Raw genomic sequence first — 19,443 nt, 5'->3', positions numbered from 1 at the left:
TTAAGATGGCAAATTTTTATGGTATATGAATTATCTCAATAAAGATGTTATTAAAAATAAAACCAGGAAGCAAAAGTCAGTAGGGAGAAAAGAGCTTTCAAGTTTATTTCACAGAATTTAGGATGTGCAGAAAGGACACACTAGGATGACAGCAAACGTATGATGCAGCCAGGGAGAAGGCCAAGGCAAAGGAGTACCTCCTTATGAGTCCTCCTGTGATAACACTACCAGCTTTTCACTCACTAGTACAGTATTCCTATCACAGCTCACGTTACAACATAGGGCTGCCAGAGCATTAAAAGTCCTGTTTTTGAAGAATATGAATGATATGAGAAAATGCCTACAACGCTGAAGAAGGTAAGACATAAAATTACTTATAGTATTATTCTAACTTTAGGGGAAAAGGTATACAAACACATGCCAAATTTTTGTAAAAATTTTCACAAGGAATGTTTTACTTTTACAATTGTGTTTAAATTTAAATATCATTTAAAAAACTGAAAATAATATACGATGGGGAACAACTGCTTTCTGTGATACCTGTTATAATTAAAGAGTTCAGTCATCTCTAAATTCCCAAACTCCATTTATAAAGTGGAAGTGAGGTAGCTGTGCTGTCATCAGGAGATGTTTGATTCTGCTGATCAGGCTGGCTGGCCCAGCAGTACCTTCCTCTCTGATCCTTCCACCTGCTCAACTCTGTTAGAAGATGGCCTCAGAAGACTAATTTGGTGAACCGTAAGGCCCCACGGGCTGAATTCAGGTCACAGACATGTTTTGTGTGGCCTACACAGTGTTTCTTAAAAGGCTGAATTAGCTGTCAACATAAAACAAAAACAAAACCACAGGAATGGTTATTTCACACAGGAATGCAAATTTCCAGCTTCTCTTGAAAGCCCAGAAAATTTGGCCACACTGGATTCACGTGGTGTACGACAGCAATGAACAGGGCAAGTGCTCTCCAGTTCACTACTCTACTATCTGTCCAACTCTGACTTAAGTGCCAGTTACTCTTTATTACTGTACTCCTGTTGTTATTTCTTACAATGGAGTTTGGAAGAAAGTGAAGTGTTTCCAGTGAAAGTGAAATGTTTCCAGTAGCCATGTTACAGTCAAAGCAGGAAAACAAAATACAGACATGTGTTTGAAGAAAAATGTAAACATATTTCCTTGTTGAAATGAAAAAAAGATTCCCATATTTTAATATGTAAATAATACATGTCTGTGTCAAAAGAATACATAACACAATATACTTCACTTCTCCTTACATGCCTGGATGAAGTAAGTAGCCTGGATCATAAAAGTAGCTATGTTCAGTTCCTCAAAAAATTAAACAGAGAATTACCATACAATCCAGCAATCCTACTTTTGGGTACATACACAAAAGAATTGACATCAGTCTTGAAGAGGTATCTGCACATCCATGTTCACAGCAGCATTATTCACAAGAGCCAAGATACAGAAACAAACTAAATGTCCATTAATGTATGAATGGATTAACAAAATGTAGTATACGCATATAATGGAATGTTATTCAGCCTTAAAAAGGAAATTCTGACACATGTGACAACATGAATGAACCTTGAGGACATTATGCTAAGTAAGGACATTATGCTAAGAAATAAGCCAGTAATAAAAAGACAAACTGTATGATTCCACTTATATGAGGTACCCAGAACCATCAAATTCATAGAGAGATAATAAAAGGTTGGTGGCCAGGGGCTAGGGGAAGAGGAAATACGGAGTTGTTGTTTAATGGGTACAGAGTTCCAGTTTTGCAGGATGAAAAGAATTCTGGAGACTGGTTGTACAAAAATGTGATATTTTATATGTATTTTAACACAATTAAAAGATTATTTTAATTAAAAACAAAGTAGCTATGTTCCCCTGACAAAATCTCCAATTCTACTTATTGTTCTGTCTTTGCCTTTTCCTTAGCCTTAGTTTGTGAAAAAAGTTCTAGTTAGTTCCATTTTCTGGCTTTAAATTAGACTAATCAAGAAAGTGTACCTTGGGACTTCCCTGGCAGTCCAGTGGTTAAGACACCACACTTCCACTGCAGGGGCGCGGGTTCGATCCCTGGTCAGGGAACTAAGATCCCGCATGCCGTGCAGTGTGGAGAAAGAAAGAAAGAAAGAAAGAAAGGAAAGAAAGGAAAGAAAGGAAAGAAAGGAAGAAAGAAAGAAAGAAAGAAAGAAAGAAAGAAAGAAAGAAAGAAAGAAAGAAAGAAAGAAAGAAAGAAAGAGAAAGAAAGAAAGAAAGAAGGAAAGGAAAGGAAAGGGAAGGGAAGGGAAGGGAAGGGAAGGGAAGGGAAGGAAAGGAAAGGAAAGGAAAGGAAGGAAGGAAAGAAAGAAAGAAAGAAAAAGGAAGGAAGGAAGGAAGGAAGGAAGGAAGGGGAAAAGAAAGTGTACCTCCAAGTGCTTTTTATCAAAAAGCAAACATCAAGGATCATTAACGGATGCTAAGATCATTTGGTGAAAGGTCATTAAGTAATAGGATATATGCACGTTGTTAGAATTTTACCCTACAAATTACTTGCTAATTGCAAAGGGGGAAAGAAACGTATCTTTTACTATGATAAGACCTGGTAGGCATCATCTTAACAAGTAAACGAACTTGGCATCACCAATTTTGGGACAAACTATCATTTTGTGTCTCTTGCTGTGATGCATATGAAATAGTGTCATCTATGAAGTTTAACATGCATCTAATCAAGCCAACAGATCTAACTTCTAGCTTACAGGAAATACAGGGGAAATGCAAGGAAACATTTTATATAAGAAAACTGACCTGACCTCATCAATAAAGGAAATTTGAATATGGACTAGGTATTAGATATTAGGGACTTATTAATTTTCTTAGGTGTGACAATGGTATTGTTATTATGTAGGAGAATGTCCTTATTCTTAGGAGATGCATAATGAAGTACTTAGGGGAGTAACACGATGTCTGCAACTTCCTTTCAAATAGTTTAGGAAAAAAAGGAAAAAGAGAGACTCATTAGATATTTAAACAAAAAAAGAGAGTGTGCACGTGTGTGTGTGTATGTGTGTGTGTATGGGTATGTGTGTGCATGTGTGTATATACATAAGTAGATAAAGCAAATAGGGCCAAACTTTGAGTCATTTAATCCAGCTGTGTAGGTGTTCATTGTTCTGTTCTTCCAACTTGTCTGTATGTTTGAAAATTTTTATAGTAAGTAGTTAGGGAAAATTATAAAGAAATAATAAAAGTAAAGCTCTCTCTTTTAAGAGTCTATTAATGGATTTCCCATTCTACTCTCTACTACTAGTAGTCTTATTTAATATTACAATCCTAAGTGATTAAAACTGGATAAAAAATTACAGGAACAAAAATATTTTAAAAAGTATAGATAGAAGAGTGGAAGATAATACGACAAAATGTTAACAGTGATATCTCTAGCTAGTGGGACTACTGGATATTTTTATCTTTTATATACTTTCTCAACATTTTATAGTATATCTTTTACCTTTTATAATGTTAAAAAAGTTGTTTTAGGCAATAAATTTTGATCATAAGCACTACAGAGACTACCATAAACATACATTGCTGTGTTAATACAAAACTGGCAAAAATATAGATTGAAAAGTTAAACTCACTGTGAATTTGAACAAACCAAAATGGCTATCTCAAACAATATAACTTCTCTCACAAATACAATCCCCAAACATTAAGCAGAAATAAAGACAACTGATAAGTTTTGGTCCTTTCATAGCTGATAAGGAGCTTCTTACCTTATTTTTTAGGTTACCAAGAATCTTACATAGTATAAGGTGACAATTCACAATTTTATGGCTTTATATAAAAGGTAATTTTTGCAAATTCTAGCAACTGTGTAAAGAATAATACCAAGAAAAGATTACTCACCCTCCACAGACCCCTGGTACCTTCTTGTTGGTATATATCAATGAAGCTGCCAATCATGCTGCCTTGGAACAAGCTTCCTTGAGCCTGCATTCGAATCTAAAATCAGAAGAGGTGAACATTTTATTTTGACAGAGAACCAAATTGAGATGTTTCACTCATTTAAAATGAAGAAAACAGTATTTGGGAATTAAAAATCAGCTTACTATTATGATGAAATTAATGACTTAAGCTACATATAGAAAGAATGTAATTTGTGTCAAAGTATATTTTATAAAGACAATTTTTATCAGCCTCACATTCCTCATACTAAGTCCATCATTTCTGGAGTTGGAAAAAAATTTGGGGAAAAGAAAGAATGAGTACTCTGTAGGGATAGAAAATAACCCATTTAAACTATGATTAGTTTAGTGAAAAACTATAAACAACCTATATGTCCAAAAATAACAACAAAGGATTAGCTGCATAAACTATGATACATCCATTTAAGGGAATACTATGCAGCCATAAAATTTTATTGTAGAATAATATTTGTGGATATTGGAAAATGTCAACAATTAATTGCTAAATAGAAAAAGCAGGTTGCAAAGCAGTATGTATGGTATATCATTTTTATCAAAAACATGTAGACTTAAAAATAACCATATGTTCAACAAAGAGACTGACTAAACATACACACCCAAATGTTGACAGTGGCTTACGTCTAAGTGATGAAGCTCCAAGTGGGCATTTTTCTCTTTTGTGTTTTTTCCTGCCTTCCACTTTTTACTACATTGAACATGCATTGCTTATTGAAGTATAAAAAGCAGGAAAAAAGTTTAAAAATATAATTTAATGCTTACAAGACCTTAAATTGAGTTTTACTTGTAAAAAGCATGACACTGTATTCTGCAAAGTAGCCTTTGAGAGGCACAAGAAAGGAGATACAGCATTAAAAGGCCATGTAAAAGATTTGGTACAATTTCCACCGAATGCACATATAGATCATAGTAGTCAGTCACTAAGTACTAGTGGCCCAAATGTAGGCCTGATTTTCATGAAGCACAACTCTAGGTTTTAATAAATGCTCTTGGTAAATCATGTTACAGCAGCATGTTTTTATGCGGAAAGTCAACTGCTACTACTAAGAGTTTTGAAATAAAACCTAAACCAAATTAAAATGGAATAGAAACTATCACAAAGACAAATTGAAACCACAAATATCCTATGGTAAGTAGAAGACTTCTTTATGCAGGTGATTCCTGACCAGGGCTGGGATGAGGGTGAGGCAAGTGTGGCACTTTCCTCAGGCACAAAATGTAGTGGGGGGGGGTTGTAAAAAACCTCAGTAATCCAGATAAATAATATCTTAATGTGATATTTTTAAAAATCAAAATTAATGCACAAAAACCCATGATGAACCAAGTATCAAAACTGTAATTAAAGACAGGATCCAACAGGGCGGGATTAGAGTGAGTGAGACGGATTGTACAAAATATTGCTATTTTGTTCATCATGAATTTTTCACATTCATTTTAATTTTTGAAAAATATTGCATAAAAATGTTATTTCTCTTGATTATTGAATTTTTTGGCACACCCTTACATTTTGCACCCAAGGGGAGTATCTCCCTTGTCCTAGTCTTGGCCCTGTTCCTGAGCAGTCTTGAAGGATAAATTCATGAGGAAAGGGGGAAAAGGCATTGCAGGCAAAAAGAGAACTACATGCACAAAGGCAAGGAAGCGGCACGTAGTTCAGAGAAAGATCTATTCAAGGATAAATGAAAGAATTAAACAGCCCAACTGTGATTATAACTCCTATATAGGATTGTGACTACCCCCGACCCTCCACGTCCCAGCACCACTCACCACTCAGCCCTACCTAAGGATATGAAAGGAAAAGGGAGATTGTAGCATTGGTCAATGGTTGTAATTGTACCAGACAGGTCAGAGCAACAGGAAATTGAAGTGAATCACTTATATGATTAAGTTTAGGACCCTGATGGGTAACAAAGGAAGTTTTAGGGAATTAAATATTATTGTTCTTGAAAAGCACATTCTAACCAGTGTAATTATATTGCACATATTTTAGAGTTTTAGGATATAGTCAATTATCTTCAAAATACTTGTTCTGTAAATCTAAAGTGATATAAAAATTCTGTAGCTAAAGTATTCTCAATTTAACCCAGAAATATCATTTCATATCATTTCTTCATCAACCACCACTGGTTTCTTTCACGTGTGTTGTTTTTCAAGTCACTCTCTCGGTTCTCAAAACTCTGAATCACAATAGATCTCCCCTCCACCAACCTAGCCACTTGTGGTTTCAAATAAATAAAACATATGTTCTCTTACTCTTTTTTCTCACATTCCCCCTAAAATGATTTTTAAAAACTTGGGATCCTCTTACACATTTTAATCATATATTTAGTGCTTTTAATTATCGTAAGTGTAAATGAGTTAATAAGTAAAAAATGTTAACGATTTTATCTCAAAAATAAGATGCGGATTGCTATTATTAGATTAAGTTAGATTATTAGATTAAATAAGATATAGATTGATATCATTGATATTATTAAATAAATGTTTTATTCTGAATTTTGATAAAATTTGAAAGAAATTCAATTACGTTGTAAAAAAACTCAGCACCACTAACCTATACTGTTCTGGTTCTGAATTCAGAATATCTCTAATAGGCCAAAATATATCATTTTAAAGCCAAATCTCATTCTTAATAGAAATATGGATAAGACAGGAAAAGATAGCGACATTATAGATTTACAGTATTTCAATTAGTTATTAAAGGAGGCTTCTCTAAAAACTGTATTTCACTTTATCTCTTTGTCTGATACTCCAGGTTACACCACAGGTCAATATACCATACTGTGTTTTGGAATGGGTGGGGGAATGTGCCTTTCTTTTGTAAAGTGGGGCAAGGGCTGTTCTAAACACAAGCTCATTTTCAGATCAGTTTTTGAGAAGGGTACAAAGAAAGTAAGGGATCTGGAAATTGATTCCCTTAAAATTGCATAGCCCCCCCCCCAAAAAAATTGCATAGCCCCCTTGGAAAGAACCTATAAAGGTTTGCATACTCTAGTTTGAAGACCAATGGATTAATGCACATCATAATAAATTGACTACTATTTATTAAGCATCAACTACCTACCAAGTACAATGATAACAGTTTACATATATTATCTTTAATCCTTAACAACCCTATGCAATACATACTGAATTATCTTCATTTTACAAATGAAGAAACTGAGGCTTAAAGCAGTTAAGTGATTTGCCCAAGGTTTTACAGCTGGCAAGTGACGGAGTGGGGATCTGAGCCCAAATCTGACTCAAAGCTCATGCTCTTTTCGTGTCACACTGCATACATCCAACGCTGCCAGACTTCTCTTACCTTTAGCACATCGGTGGGATTGGCTATAGTGGAAGATATCACTCCTGACACTACCCCACATATCATATTAATTAAAAGAGTTTCATCTGTAAAAATGAACAAAAAAAAGAAAGGTCTGCTTGTAAGAGGTACCAGTTTCTGAGAACAGAGCGCTGAGCTATCAGAGAAAGGGAACCATGTCAGAGAACTGACTACAGAAATGAACCACAAAGCTTATGAAAATAAAGAAACTCAAATATTTCTAGGTTCCAAATCAGTACTGAAACATATAAAATTAAAATAGATATTTCTAAAACACACTGGAATATATCCTATTATTCTGTATAACTGCCAATATTCCATATAAATTCAGAATGTGCTATTTCTCCTTCAATCATTTCAAACATCTAAAGAAAAAAATTTTTAAGTCTTTTTCTGGAGAATCATCAACTCTAAAGACTCAGGAACCGAATGTTAAAGGATAAAATCTTATGTCTAATAGGAAAAAAAAAACCTAAATATTAATTTTAATTGGCCATATTATCTACTAGCCTCTATTTATTGACAGAAGATTTCTGTAGTTAAATGTGGAAAAACTAGTCATTTGGAACTAAATCCTCTCAGCTAGAAAAAAGAACAAAGAAACCACAGAGCGTATTGTTCTAAAATTCAATCTTCACCACGCCTCCTCACCAGAGCGAGCCTACAAGTTAAAACCTAGGTAAACCGGGCTTCCCTGGTGGTGCAGTGGTTGGGAGTCCGCCTGCCGATGCAGGGGACACGGGTTCGTGCCCCGGTCTGGGAAGATCCCACATGCCATGGAGCGGCTGGGCCCGTGAGCCATGGCCGCTGAGCCTGCGCGTCCGGAGCCTGTGCTCCACAACGGGAGAGGCCACGACAGTGAGAGGCCCGTGTACCGCAAAAAGGCTCCAGAAAAAGTTGACTTAGACAATAAAGCAATTCAAAGGACATTACGAACCGAAAAGCTCTCCAGCTGTCCCCAACTATGCAACAGCCTCAGGCCTGTAGTAAAATAACCATTTTAGTATAGTATTGAGCTGAAAAAGCTACAGCAGCAAATAGAGAGACATATGGTAATGCTGAATGTGGGTTAAGGTGGCCATATTTTGTATATATATAAAACTACTCTACCTGACCAAAGCTTATCAAAACCCACAGCTAGAGGATTCCTTATAGTTGAAGTCCTCTTGTAGATGAGGACAGCATTAATTTTCTCAACAAGTTTGCTCCATGTTCTCTCTGTGAGGACCAGAAGCCTTTTTTTGTTCGTTTGATAGGAAAAGGGACAAACTTGAAGAGCAGGTCCCTCTAACCTATACATCACCTCTGCAAGGATTAATCCCAAATCAGTACAAGCTTATTTTGTCCTTGCAATGACTGCTACCCATTCTCAGGCACCCTGTGATGAACACTTCTCATTAAGCATGATTTCAACAATCCCTTTGAGTGTTACCTTAAAAGAGAATAAGGAGTCTTATACTGACCTTCTAAACGTTCTACAAATAATCTCTTCAAGCTCTGGTAAATGCCAATTTTAATGGTGCCATATGATGCCTGTCTTAGTAAAGCAGGAGCGATTCTGCCAGAAAGAAGGAAAGAAAAAGAAAGTCAGTTATACTTAACATGCACTCACAGATTATACATATCTAGACAGCCTACTCACTTCCATCACCCCCCTCATTCCATAAAAACAGCAAAATACGCATTTTTTTCAAGCATCCATGGATTCATCAAGAGAGCACATCTAGGTCATGAAACAAACCTCAAAAATTTAAAATAATTGAAATCATATAGAATATGTTCTCTGACCATAATGGAATTAAGCTGGAAATCAATAAGGAAAATCCACAAACACTTGGAAATTAAATGATACTTCTAAACAATCCATGGGTGACATGGGTGTATTTTTTAAATAAATAGAATTGAATGAAGATGAAAATTCAACCTATTAAAATATGTGGGATGCAACCAAAGCAGTGCTGAGAGAGAAATTTATAGCACAAAATGCTTACATTAGAAAAGAGGGAAAGTCTCAAAATAATCAATAATTTAAGTTCCTACCCTCAAGAAACTAGAAAAAAGAAGAGCAAAATGAACCCAAAGCAAGCAGAAGGAAGTAAATAATAAAGAGCATAAATTAATAAACTTGAAAACAGGAAAATAAAGAAAAATCAATGAAACAAAGTTATTTTGAAAAAAAATCAATAAAACTAATAAAACTCTAGCAAGGGTCCCAGTAGTAAAAAGAGAAATGTCACCAACAGGAATAAAACGAGGAATAGCACTACAATTCTGCAGTCATTAAAAGAATAATAAAGGAATACTATAAACAACCTTATGCTCATAAATTCAACAACTTAGAAGAAATGGACTAATTCCTTGTAAACTACAAACTACCAAAACTCGATCAAGATGAAATAGATAATCTGAATAATCTCATAATCATTAAAATTTTTTAATTTATAATTTAAAAGTTCCCAAAAAGGAACTCTCCAGGCCCACCCAGATCATTTCACTGGGGAGTTCTACCAAATACTTAATAAATGAATGCCAATCTTACACAATCTCTTCCAGAAAACAGAAGAGGGAACACTTCCCAACTCATTTTATGAAGCTAGTATTACCCTGCTAACAAAACCAAAAAAACAGTACAGAAAAGGAAAACTAACTACAAGCCAATATCTCTCATGAACTTAGATGCAAAACTCCTTAACAAAATATCAGCATATTGAATCCAGTAATGTAGAAAAAGTATACACCGTTACCCACTTCATAGATTTTTTTTTTAAATCAACCTTACTTCCTAGCAGATGCAGATATATCTTCAATCCTATCAAGGAGGTACCAGAGCCAAGATTTCACCCTATTTAAGTTCTGCTTATAAACTGAAGACATTCTCACTCATACCTCCTTTGAGATTCTTCCAAACTGCAGAAGTATACTTTAGCTGTTATAAATAGAAAGACAGCAGCAGCTCAAACAGTTAAGATTTTAAAATGATGACAAAACATGCATATTTCTGACTTTATTGCTTGCTATCTGAAAAAAATAATCTTGTGATCATCTGTGCTGATAAAAGAACAAGGTGAAACAGATGATCCATGATTCACTTGCTTAAGGATGTAATATTTGATTTTTTCCCCCAAGTAAACTATCTTTGAAATTAAGGCTAACGTAAGTTAATAATAAAACTGATATCCATTCTCTGAGCAATAAACTGGTACCCTAGATGCAGGAGTGGACTAGTAAATTGGCAGCAGATAAACAACACACTGGACAATAAACCACTGACATATGAATAACCAAAAGATGACCCCCCCCCAAAAATGATGGATCGCCCGCTCTTTCATTCTGCATTTTCTATTTAAACTGACAGAATAGTATTTCTTTAAAGAGGAAAAATTTTTTTACAAGTCAGTATTTGGCAACTCAGGAAGATTATCACAGAAATATATACTGCGAATTGGTGCCGCTATTCACAGTGGCTATGGATGACTCTCAGGAAAACAGGAAAAAGCCAATGCTGCTTTGGCTTTTGAGATATCCACTTTAAAATGTATCGCTTATAGCCAAATGAACACAAGATCCAAAGCTCAAGATTTACAAGCAGGTGAAATATAAACTGGCACATCAATATTGAATTATAAGTTGAAATGGTGAATATAAAGGGCACAAACTATCAGACAGCTGAAATACATGGCTTCTCAAAAAAGTATTTCTATTCGTGACGTAAGGAAAGAGTCCAGTCTCACCCTGAATACAGAGCCAATACACCTTCTTCCTTATAGATTCGGAACAAGGCATGAAACATTCCTCGGTATTTTATCTCTTTGAAGCGGACATCAATACTTTGGCCTTGAACTTGAAGTCGCGTTTTGGTCAAGTCCACAGGGAAAGTTCCTGTGAAGGAACACACTCATTTATAAGTTTTTCCAAAGAATCACAGTTAAGTTTTGGATGAATTTAAGCCAATGGTAATTTTTAAAACATAAGACAAAGTTCTTTTTCTAACACCTAGGTCTCTACTTAAATATCACTATCAGAGGACAAGAGTTGTATGTGATAAAGTGAAATGTACTATATCTAGGCAGCAGGATTTGACCCACAGTATAACTGAAACTGTGATATAATAAAGTGCTTTAGGATAGTCCTAATACACTATAAATGCAAAATACGTAAATGTTTTAATTTCATCTGTTAACATACAATCTGGCATTTATCTGTCTCTTCCTTCTGCCCCCCTCCCACCTCAAGTCTCCCTACTTCTCCCTCATAAAATCTCCCCAAATCTTCACCAAGAAGATAGGAAAGCATGGGATTGCTGCTCCACATACTCTTAAATACTATTACAAAGTTTTGTGGGTTTTTTCTTTTATCTGTCTATGAGAAATAGTTTTCTAGTATTATGAAAGATAATGGCAAAGTCCTATTTGGCCTACTCATCTGGGTTCCTTAGGTAATTCAGGACTAACACCAGCACAGTGCTGAGTGGGAAATTTTCTTTAACCAAACTTCTTTCTCTTATTATATCAACACAGAGAAGTGGTCATTACATTGGCAAAATATATTTCAAGGACTATTTCAAGGTCTAAAACTAACAAGATATTTATGCAGCTCTGGTCGCTGATGACCTTGATATCATAACACCAGACAATATGCCAAGAAAGTCAATAAAAACTAGTGGATTGGGGTCACTTATGAACAGTTTAGGAAAGAAAATTTGGAAGATGAAAAAACACAATCTAAAAGTATTTCAAAATTAAAATCAAATAGAAAAGAATCTGGTTTGATCTTGGTCAATCTTCTAAAATGGGAAAGAGGTTTGAAAAAAGGAAATCTGAATACTTGCTAAGAAATTTATAAACAACTGAGCACACAGAAAGGCCACTTGTATAAGAATATAACAGAAACCCCTATCTTATCTCACTCCCTCTATATTTTCATGTATGTTTCCTAAGCATAGCAAATTAACAAATAATTAAACTATCAAAACAGCTTCCTAAAATTGACTTTTCTTAACTTCACTTGCCATACCGTCTGTAGTACTTTTTTTTCTTTAGGGTGTACATCTTTTTTTTTAACATCTTTATTGGAGTATAATTGCTTTACAATGGTGTGTTAGTTTCTGCTGTATAACAAAGTGAATCAGCTATACGTATACATATATCCCCATATCTCCCCCTTCTTGCATCTCCCTCCCACCCTCCCTATCCCACCCTTCTAGGTGGTCACAAAGCACCGAGCTGATCTCCCTGTGCTCTGAGGCTGCTTCCCACTAGCTATCTATTTGACATTTGGTAGTGTATATATGTCCATGCCACTCTCTCACTTCATCCCAGCTTACACTTCCCCCTCCCCGTGTCCTCAAGTCCATTCTCTACATCTGCGTCTTTATTCCTGTCCTGCCCCTAGGCTCATCAGAACCATTTTTTTTTTAGATTCCATATATAAAGAAAATATTACTTGATAGCTTTGAGACAACAGTTTTTAAAACAAATAGGGCAGGACTTCCCTGATGGTCCAGTGGTTGAGACTCTGCGCTCCCAATGCAGGGGGCCCAGGTTCAACCCCTGGTCAGGGAACTAGATCCTGCATGCTGCAACTAAAAGATCCTGCATGCCACAACTAAAGATCCCACATGCCGCACAAAGATCCAGCACGCGGCAACGAAGGTCCTGCGTGCTCCGACGAAGGCCCGGTGCAGCCAAATAAATAAATAAATATATTTTTTTAAAGTACATTACTTTCTTATGATAATTTTTTTTTTAAATAGGGCAAGCGGGCTTCCCTGGTGGCGCAGTGGTTGAGATTCCGCCTGCCGATGCGGGGGACACGGGTTCGTGTCCCGGTCCGGGAAGATCCCACATGCCGCGGAGCGGCTGGGCCCGTGAGCCATGGCCGCTGAGCCTGCGCGTCCGCAGCCTGTGCTCCGCAACGGGAGAGGCCACAACAGTGAGAGGCCCACGTACCGCAAAAAAAAACAAAAAACAAATAACGCTACCATATCTATACCCTAAGGAGCAGGTTTCTCAGTTTTCACTTTCTTACCAAACTCAGCAACAATAGAGGCAAGGCCGCCATATACGAAGGGTTTCCAATTCAGACCAGACATCTCATGGCTTACAGTGGCACTTTTCTGGTGCTAAAAGTAAACACAAATCAGAACAAGGCACAAGAGTGAGGAGCATCTGTTAGTGTATGATCACATAATTTATATCAACAAAATTTGCAAATAAAACAAACGTAGAGAAGAAACCCTACCAGGTGGAATGACAAAAAATGAAGGCTCCTGTTTTATGTGATGATCATGAATGTGTTCTTTACTGCCATTCTGTAGAGGTAAGTGTTCGATTCACTCAAATATCAACCTGTGCCCTTCACGTTCTCTAGTTTCTTTAATGTTATTCGCATCCCCACCCAAAGAAGAGGTTTCATTCCATCCAGCACACCCAACTTAGACATCCAACTAGACAATTACAAGTGAAGGAGCCTGGACTTTAAATTATATAGGCTGAGGCATCTCATAAAAGCAGTTCATGGTATTCAGTTAGCTTGATTCAGGTGCAAGGCAGACTGACACCACTACCCTCTCATAGTCTTAGTCCTCTCATCTCTCCACTAAATTTTAGGGTTTTATTTCATCTAGCTACTTTCCAGCTACACACAACCTCCCCCCACTAGGCCCAGGGTAAGTTAAGCACATTTTCACCTTCCTTCTGGTTCCCAGAGGAATGATGGCAATATGGATGATGTCTCTCCTCTCTCTGACATTTAACATACATCCATCTAATGAATCTCCTTTTCCCTGGCCTTTTAAAGCACATACATACAAATATTGTTTTTCTTTGATGTTTGGGTTCTTTAACAATGTATACTACTCCCCATCCCCCTCACCTCCTTCCCCATCCCGCCCCCATTAGACCTGTCACCCTCAATATTTTCAGCCTTTTTTTCCGGCCACTCCCAGCTATTTCCCTCTTGGATTTTATTTTTTCCAGTTCTGCCTTCTAAATCAGTGGTTTTCAAATTTCAATGTGCACCAGAATCATCTAGAAGGCAGATTAAAACATTGACTGCTGGCCCTTACCCTCAGAGTTTTTGATTGGTGGTCTGGGAAATTTGCAAATTTGCAAATAATGCTGATGCTTCCACGCTTTAAGAACTACTACTCTAGGCATTGCCTACTAAATCCTGGTCCAGCTGGAAGCAATCTATTTTCTGAGGATGGATTCTCAGATTTCTTTTAAATATTCCTTTTTCAGATCTTCATGGTATGCATACTATTGAATTTCAAAAGCAACTTCAAGTGGTTTACAGTCAGGAATGAAGACTCTAAAGTCAGACTTGCCTAGGTTTAAATCCTGACACCACCACTTATTAGTTCTGTGACCTTGGGCAAGTTATTTAACCACTGTGTGCCTGAGTTTTCTGAACTGTAAAATGGGAATAATAATAAATACTATATTATAGGGTTGTTGTGAAAATTAAATAATATATGTAAAACACTTAGAAAAGTACCCGGCACCTAGTTCAACTATTAGCTATTATCATTATTACATTTTTGAATAGTTAAGTACTCAAATATACATTTTAACAGATAATACTTACTGCCCACCTCCCCTACTGCCCAATCTGGGGTTAGCACCATTGAATCACAGTCTCTTTATGGGAGACAAGGTTTTGTTTCGTTTCCACATAAGGAATTCTCTGTAACTAAGCACAAAAGAACAATTTTCCAGACAGGATAGCTAACATGCAGACAAATGTTTTAGAGGCCAGAAAAATAATTATGGAAACTTCCTTTCAAACATAGTATGATCAGCCAGTCCATCTGACAGAGTCTGCAGTAGACAACTCTTTTGGAGGAAAACTGTTGAAAATAATTCTAAAAAGCAAAGTAGCAATAAGCAACTCAATTATCAGCTGCAGCTTGAGATAAGTCTTGAGTACTAAATACTACCTTATCAACATTTTCAGCTATGCCCATATTTTAAGATTACAACTGATAGTAAAACATGACACAAATGATGAGAGGGTAGGCATGGAAAAGCAAGGACCATGGCATATCCCTTCTCTAAGTTGGGGCAAGGTGGAATGCCCTTTCCATTCACCAATTTAGAGATTGCCCAAAACAATCAAACATTTCAAATGGCTGCTATACTTGTCTCCAACACTTTCTCTTTATAACTTCCTTCAACTCTTTTCATCGCAGAAGAAGCCTGACTTGACTACCTGCTACCCAGCCTTTTAATAAAGAAGATGTGCTCAGGGTTCAGGGATCAATAATAAAGCAATTAAAGGCAGGGGGCAAAGCCACAGCAGGGACCAGAAAGACCAGTCACAATCTCAGGTCCGTTAGCCCAGTGGTTCTTTAATGAAAATGTTCACGATTCTGGCTTGAACTAAAGAAAATAAGGGCACCTAGTGCCTTTTATTTCAGCTAAATGTATTTAATGTAAAGGACTATTACAAGATCATGTTCTTCCTACTCCTGGAGCATTTTTTAAAAATCACCTTTCTTGTATGAAATGTATTAGTAGTTGGTAGCTGATATTGTTTAGTGTTCTTATTTGGCAAAATAAGACTGGCTACCCTACTTTGTGCTCATTTTTGTCATTCTCTATATTACACTTCAATTACTACAGCTGAAAATTTCAGTCATTTTTGTAGGGGCCATATCACACTACTGAATCACTCAAATGTCAGCTAAAACCTTTTACATAAGGCTGTATATATGCATGCATGTTATGTCATAGCTATTCCACAGCTGTATAATGCTCTTTTGAGCCTTCATGTATCCCTTATATATCTTAAATCTCAGGCATACAAATAATGACTAGGATGAGGTTTATCTTCTGGTTGCCCCATGTCATTTTCTCTCTTAACTAGGTAAGATCCCTGAAGGCCGACACCATGTCTCACAGTACTTTTTATAACCCCTACAATAGCTGGTACAGAACTGGGTACACGTCTATTATTGATAAATACTTGGTTGGTTCCAGTGTGATGTCCTTTATGCATGTATACAGCCTGTATGTAAAAGGTTACGGGGAAAATTTGAAAGTTAACTTACTGGACCTGACCAATGCTACACACTGTACACAACACTTTGCTGGTCCTCAGAGATTCTCTCCCTACTAATTCTCTCCCCTGGCTTTTGTTGCAGAGAATTACTTGTGTAAAATACCCCAAGCACTCTAAAAATGATTTTGACTTGTGGGGGCTATCCCCAGATATGGGTAAAAGAAAAGAGTCATATCTGAGTTGAAGTAGAAATATAGTACCTTAAATATTTTTATCGTGTTAAGAAGCCAATGAAAAATGCCTTCAAAATGCAGACATGTATTCTGAAGTCTGACTAAGGGAAATCTTATAGCCTAAAGAGTCAGAAGAATATCTAGAACACAAATTACATAACCCTGTTACACTACTCCAAAGATCTGGTCAGAAAAATGCAGGTGCCTTTCTTGCTTTCTCCTTTAAGGAAGAGTAGGCGTTAGAGATTCTCAGATTCAGGAGGTAATAATGGAGAGTCAAGCAAATGTTTATTGAAGGCATACTAAATGCCCAAATGTGCTATGGGTATAAACATGATGTTTAAAACACACACACACACACACACACACACACACACACACCATATGTTCTAACACCATGACAATATTTATGTTTCCTGGATAATTAAGGAGATGGGTGTGGGGATAAAAGTTGTATGAAATACAGTTCTTGCCTTTCAAGAGCTTATAAACTGGTGGAAGAAATCAGAGTAGTTCATTAAAGAAAAAAATAAGTGCCAAACTATGTAGCACAAACTATAAGAGCAGGAGAAGCATGGAAAATGAGACAATCCGCATGGGCTTGAATAATTTGAAAAGGCTTATGGAGATGAGAGAACTTAAAGTGGGCCTTGACAGAGGGCAGGTAGAATCTCAACAGGTATAGGTAAGGAGAGGGTGCGGGGAGGAGAACAGGATGGATAGATACAAATGTGGGGAAAAACACAGCATGTGGAGGCAAGCATCAGTATGGTTTGACCCAGAAGGAAGAGTGCAATCTAACTGGAACAGAGAATTATTTTATCTGACTGAAACAGTATCAGACAAAAAGTATGATAAGGAACAGGTTAAGTTGAAAGTCCTGAAACCAAAGTGTGTGTGGCAGGGTGGGAGGGATACTGTAAATTTTTGAATAGGGAAGTGACTTGAGGAAATCTACCACATTTAGTTAGCCTACTAGGGCTGCAGCCAACCAGTGGATTACAAACAGGAGAGGCAGGGAAACTAGCTTAGGATGGTGTGAAGTAAAGCAGACAAGATGTTTGTTGGCAGTGAGGTTAGAGATAAACTTCTAAAACAGAGACACAAAGGAACTTGATGATGTAGGGAATGAAGGGGAGGGAAGAGTTCATGATGACTTGAAGCATCCCCAGCCTGAAAAAAACAAGGAAACACTGACAGAACACTACAAATGTCCCTGCTGTTACCTTGTCTGAGAAACTAATTCATGTTAATAATGGCTGTCATCCTAATTAGTTAGCTGAACTGCATTTTAATAGATGCCTTCAATGCCTTGACCTCAAGGAGTGGCAGGGGGTAGAAACTGAAGGGGAGCATCTTTCAACAGCATCCGTCACACTAATACAATGGAGGTGTTTGCTTACTCCGCTTACAATCACGGCCGCCGTTGCAAACTTCACCCTTAGAAAAATTAGGATTATTCCGGGAAAGATACCCATTCACCCTCTGGGTAGCAGGATCTTGCCAGTTCCTCAGCTGTCAGAGCGAGTTCGTGGAGAGAAGGGAGGCGCCTGAAGGAGGCGGCCTCCCTGGGGGGTCGAGGAAGCAGGGTTCAATCGAAGAAGTAAAACCACCGATGCCAGAAGAGTGAAAGACAGGGAAGGGACTCAGCTGAGGGGAGAGAGAGACCAAAGGACCGTTAAGCCCCTCCCAGGCCGGGAACCAGGCCAGCCCGGCCCCGCGCGGCCTGGCGCGGCCCAGCCCCGCTCCCCAGCCTTGAAGCCCAGGAGCTCCCCCTCACCTGCTCGGGCTCATCGGACGACTGGGAAGACGAGGCTCCCACAGTCGGAAGCGCCACTGCAACGCCAACCCGGAAGTATTGGTACCAACGGAAGTAACCAAGTCGTCGCCTCGGCAACGGTGGTACAGCCATTCCAACTCCGCCCCCTCCGAGCCTAAAAGAGAAGGCGCGAAATAGGAGGCGGAAATGACAAGGGTCTTAACGGAGGAGTCGGGCAGGCTGCAGGCGCAAAGGCCCAGACGGGGCAACCCGACTCTAGGGAGGTGCAGGGAGAGGAGGCTAAGACATGAGAAATTTGGCAGCTTCTGCAGCTAACGTGGGTGCAGAGATGTCGCCCCGTCACCGCATCACCACCCACTTCGCGCGTACAAGGACTAGGGAAAGGAGGGGCGGGGTACGAGGGGCGGAGCCAGCAGAGTGAAAGGGCGGAGCGGGGCGCCTGCGGGCAGAGTACCAAAAAGGAGGGAATGTGAGGGGGCGGGGCAAATGCTTAAAACAAAAGTGGGAAAATGAGGGAAAGGGAGTGAGCGGTATTTACAGAGGTGCCTGAGCTGTGGGGGGAGTGGGGCGGGGGTGAGGAGTGGGACAGGGTGGGGGCAGAAATAAAGATCAAATAAGCAAATAACCTCAGCACCAGGTCTGAGGTCGCCAGGTGCTTAAAGCACATGGTTGAGAAAGAGCAAGTTAGAAGCAGAAAAGGGACCATAAAAAGTTCAAGATAAAGAAAATGAAGAGTAGAAATACTAACGGGGAAATCCGAGTTAATCCTCACCTCACAATCAGCCAGAAGATGATGAGAGGGCCTGGTGACCAGCTTCGGGCTCTAGCCCCACCCCAGGAGCCAGAAGGAATAACTTCAAAGCACCATAGATAATTACGTGAACCAATGGGCTATGTTTTTAAGCCTCTCGCGTGAAGGTTCCGTAATCACGCAAGAATACAAAATACTATGGTTTAGACGTTGAGTATAAGTAAAAGTAAGTCAATGCAAGGCCTGTGGCCCTAAATAATTATTTTTTAAATGAATATATTTTGGGAATACCTTTGTTCCAAAAGGATGTGCGCACAACTACCCTATGAGACAGGCGCTATTATTTCCCCCTTTTGATAGCTGAGAAAACTGAGGTCTTAAGAAGT

General features: G+C 38.1%; 1 protein-coding gene across 4 annotated transcripts in view; it reads right to left on the bottom strand.

Moving 5' to 3' along the window:
• SLC25A14 (solute carrier family 25 member 14) overlaps positions 1-18,591 on the bottom strand; it is a 34,360-nt gene extending 15,769 nt beyond the window's left edge. For 3 of the 4 annotated variants that reach the window (XR_013825772.1, XM_079911145.1, XM_079911147.1), the window contains exons 1-6: positions 18,307-18,591; positions 13,318-13,411; positions 11,022-11,169; positions 8,754-8,848; positions 7,270-7,355; positions 3,889-3,984 (exon numbers count right to left, since the gene is read on the bottom strand). Coding sequence is in view for 3 of the 4 variants with exons in the window: in XM_079911145.1 (XP_079767271.1) it covers positions 3,889-3,984; positions 7,270-7,355; positions 8,754-8,848; positions 11,022-11,169; positions 13,318-13,411; positions 18,307-18,438 (651 nt within the window). In the remaining variant the exon portion in view is untranslated. Of the gene's footprint in view, positions 1-3,888; positions 3,985-7,269; positions 7,356-8,753; positions 8,849-11,021; positions 11,170-13,317; positions 13,412-17,929; positions 18,139-18,306 lie in introns of those variants that run through there. The other variant, XM_079911146.1, reaches the window with a different exon arrangement.
• Positions 18,592-19,443: the final 852 nt, after the last annotated feature.

This window comes from Stenella coeruleoalba (assembly GCF_951394435.1).
Source record: "Stenella coeruleoalba genome assembly, chromosome: X".
In the NCBI taxonomy this organism is placed as follows: Eukaryota; Metazoa; Chordata; class Mammalia; order Artiodactyla; family Delphinidae; genus Stenella; species Stenella coeruleoalba.
Note: the sequence above shows the minus strand (reverse complement) of the source record. Positions and strands in the feature narration are given on the sequence as shown.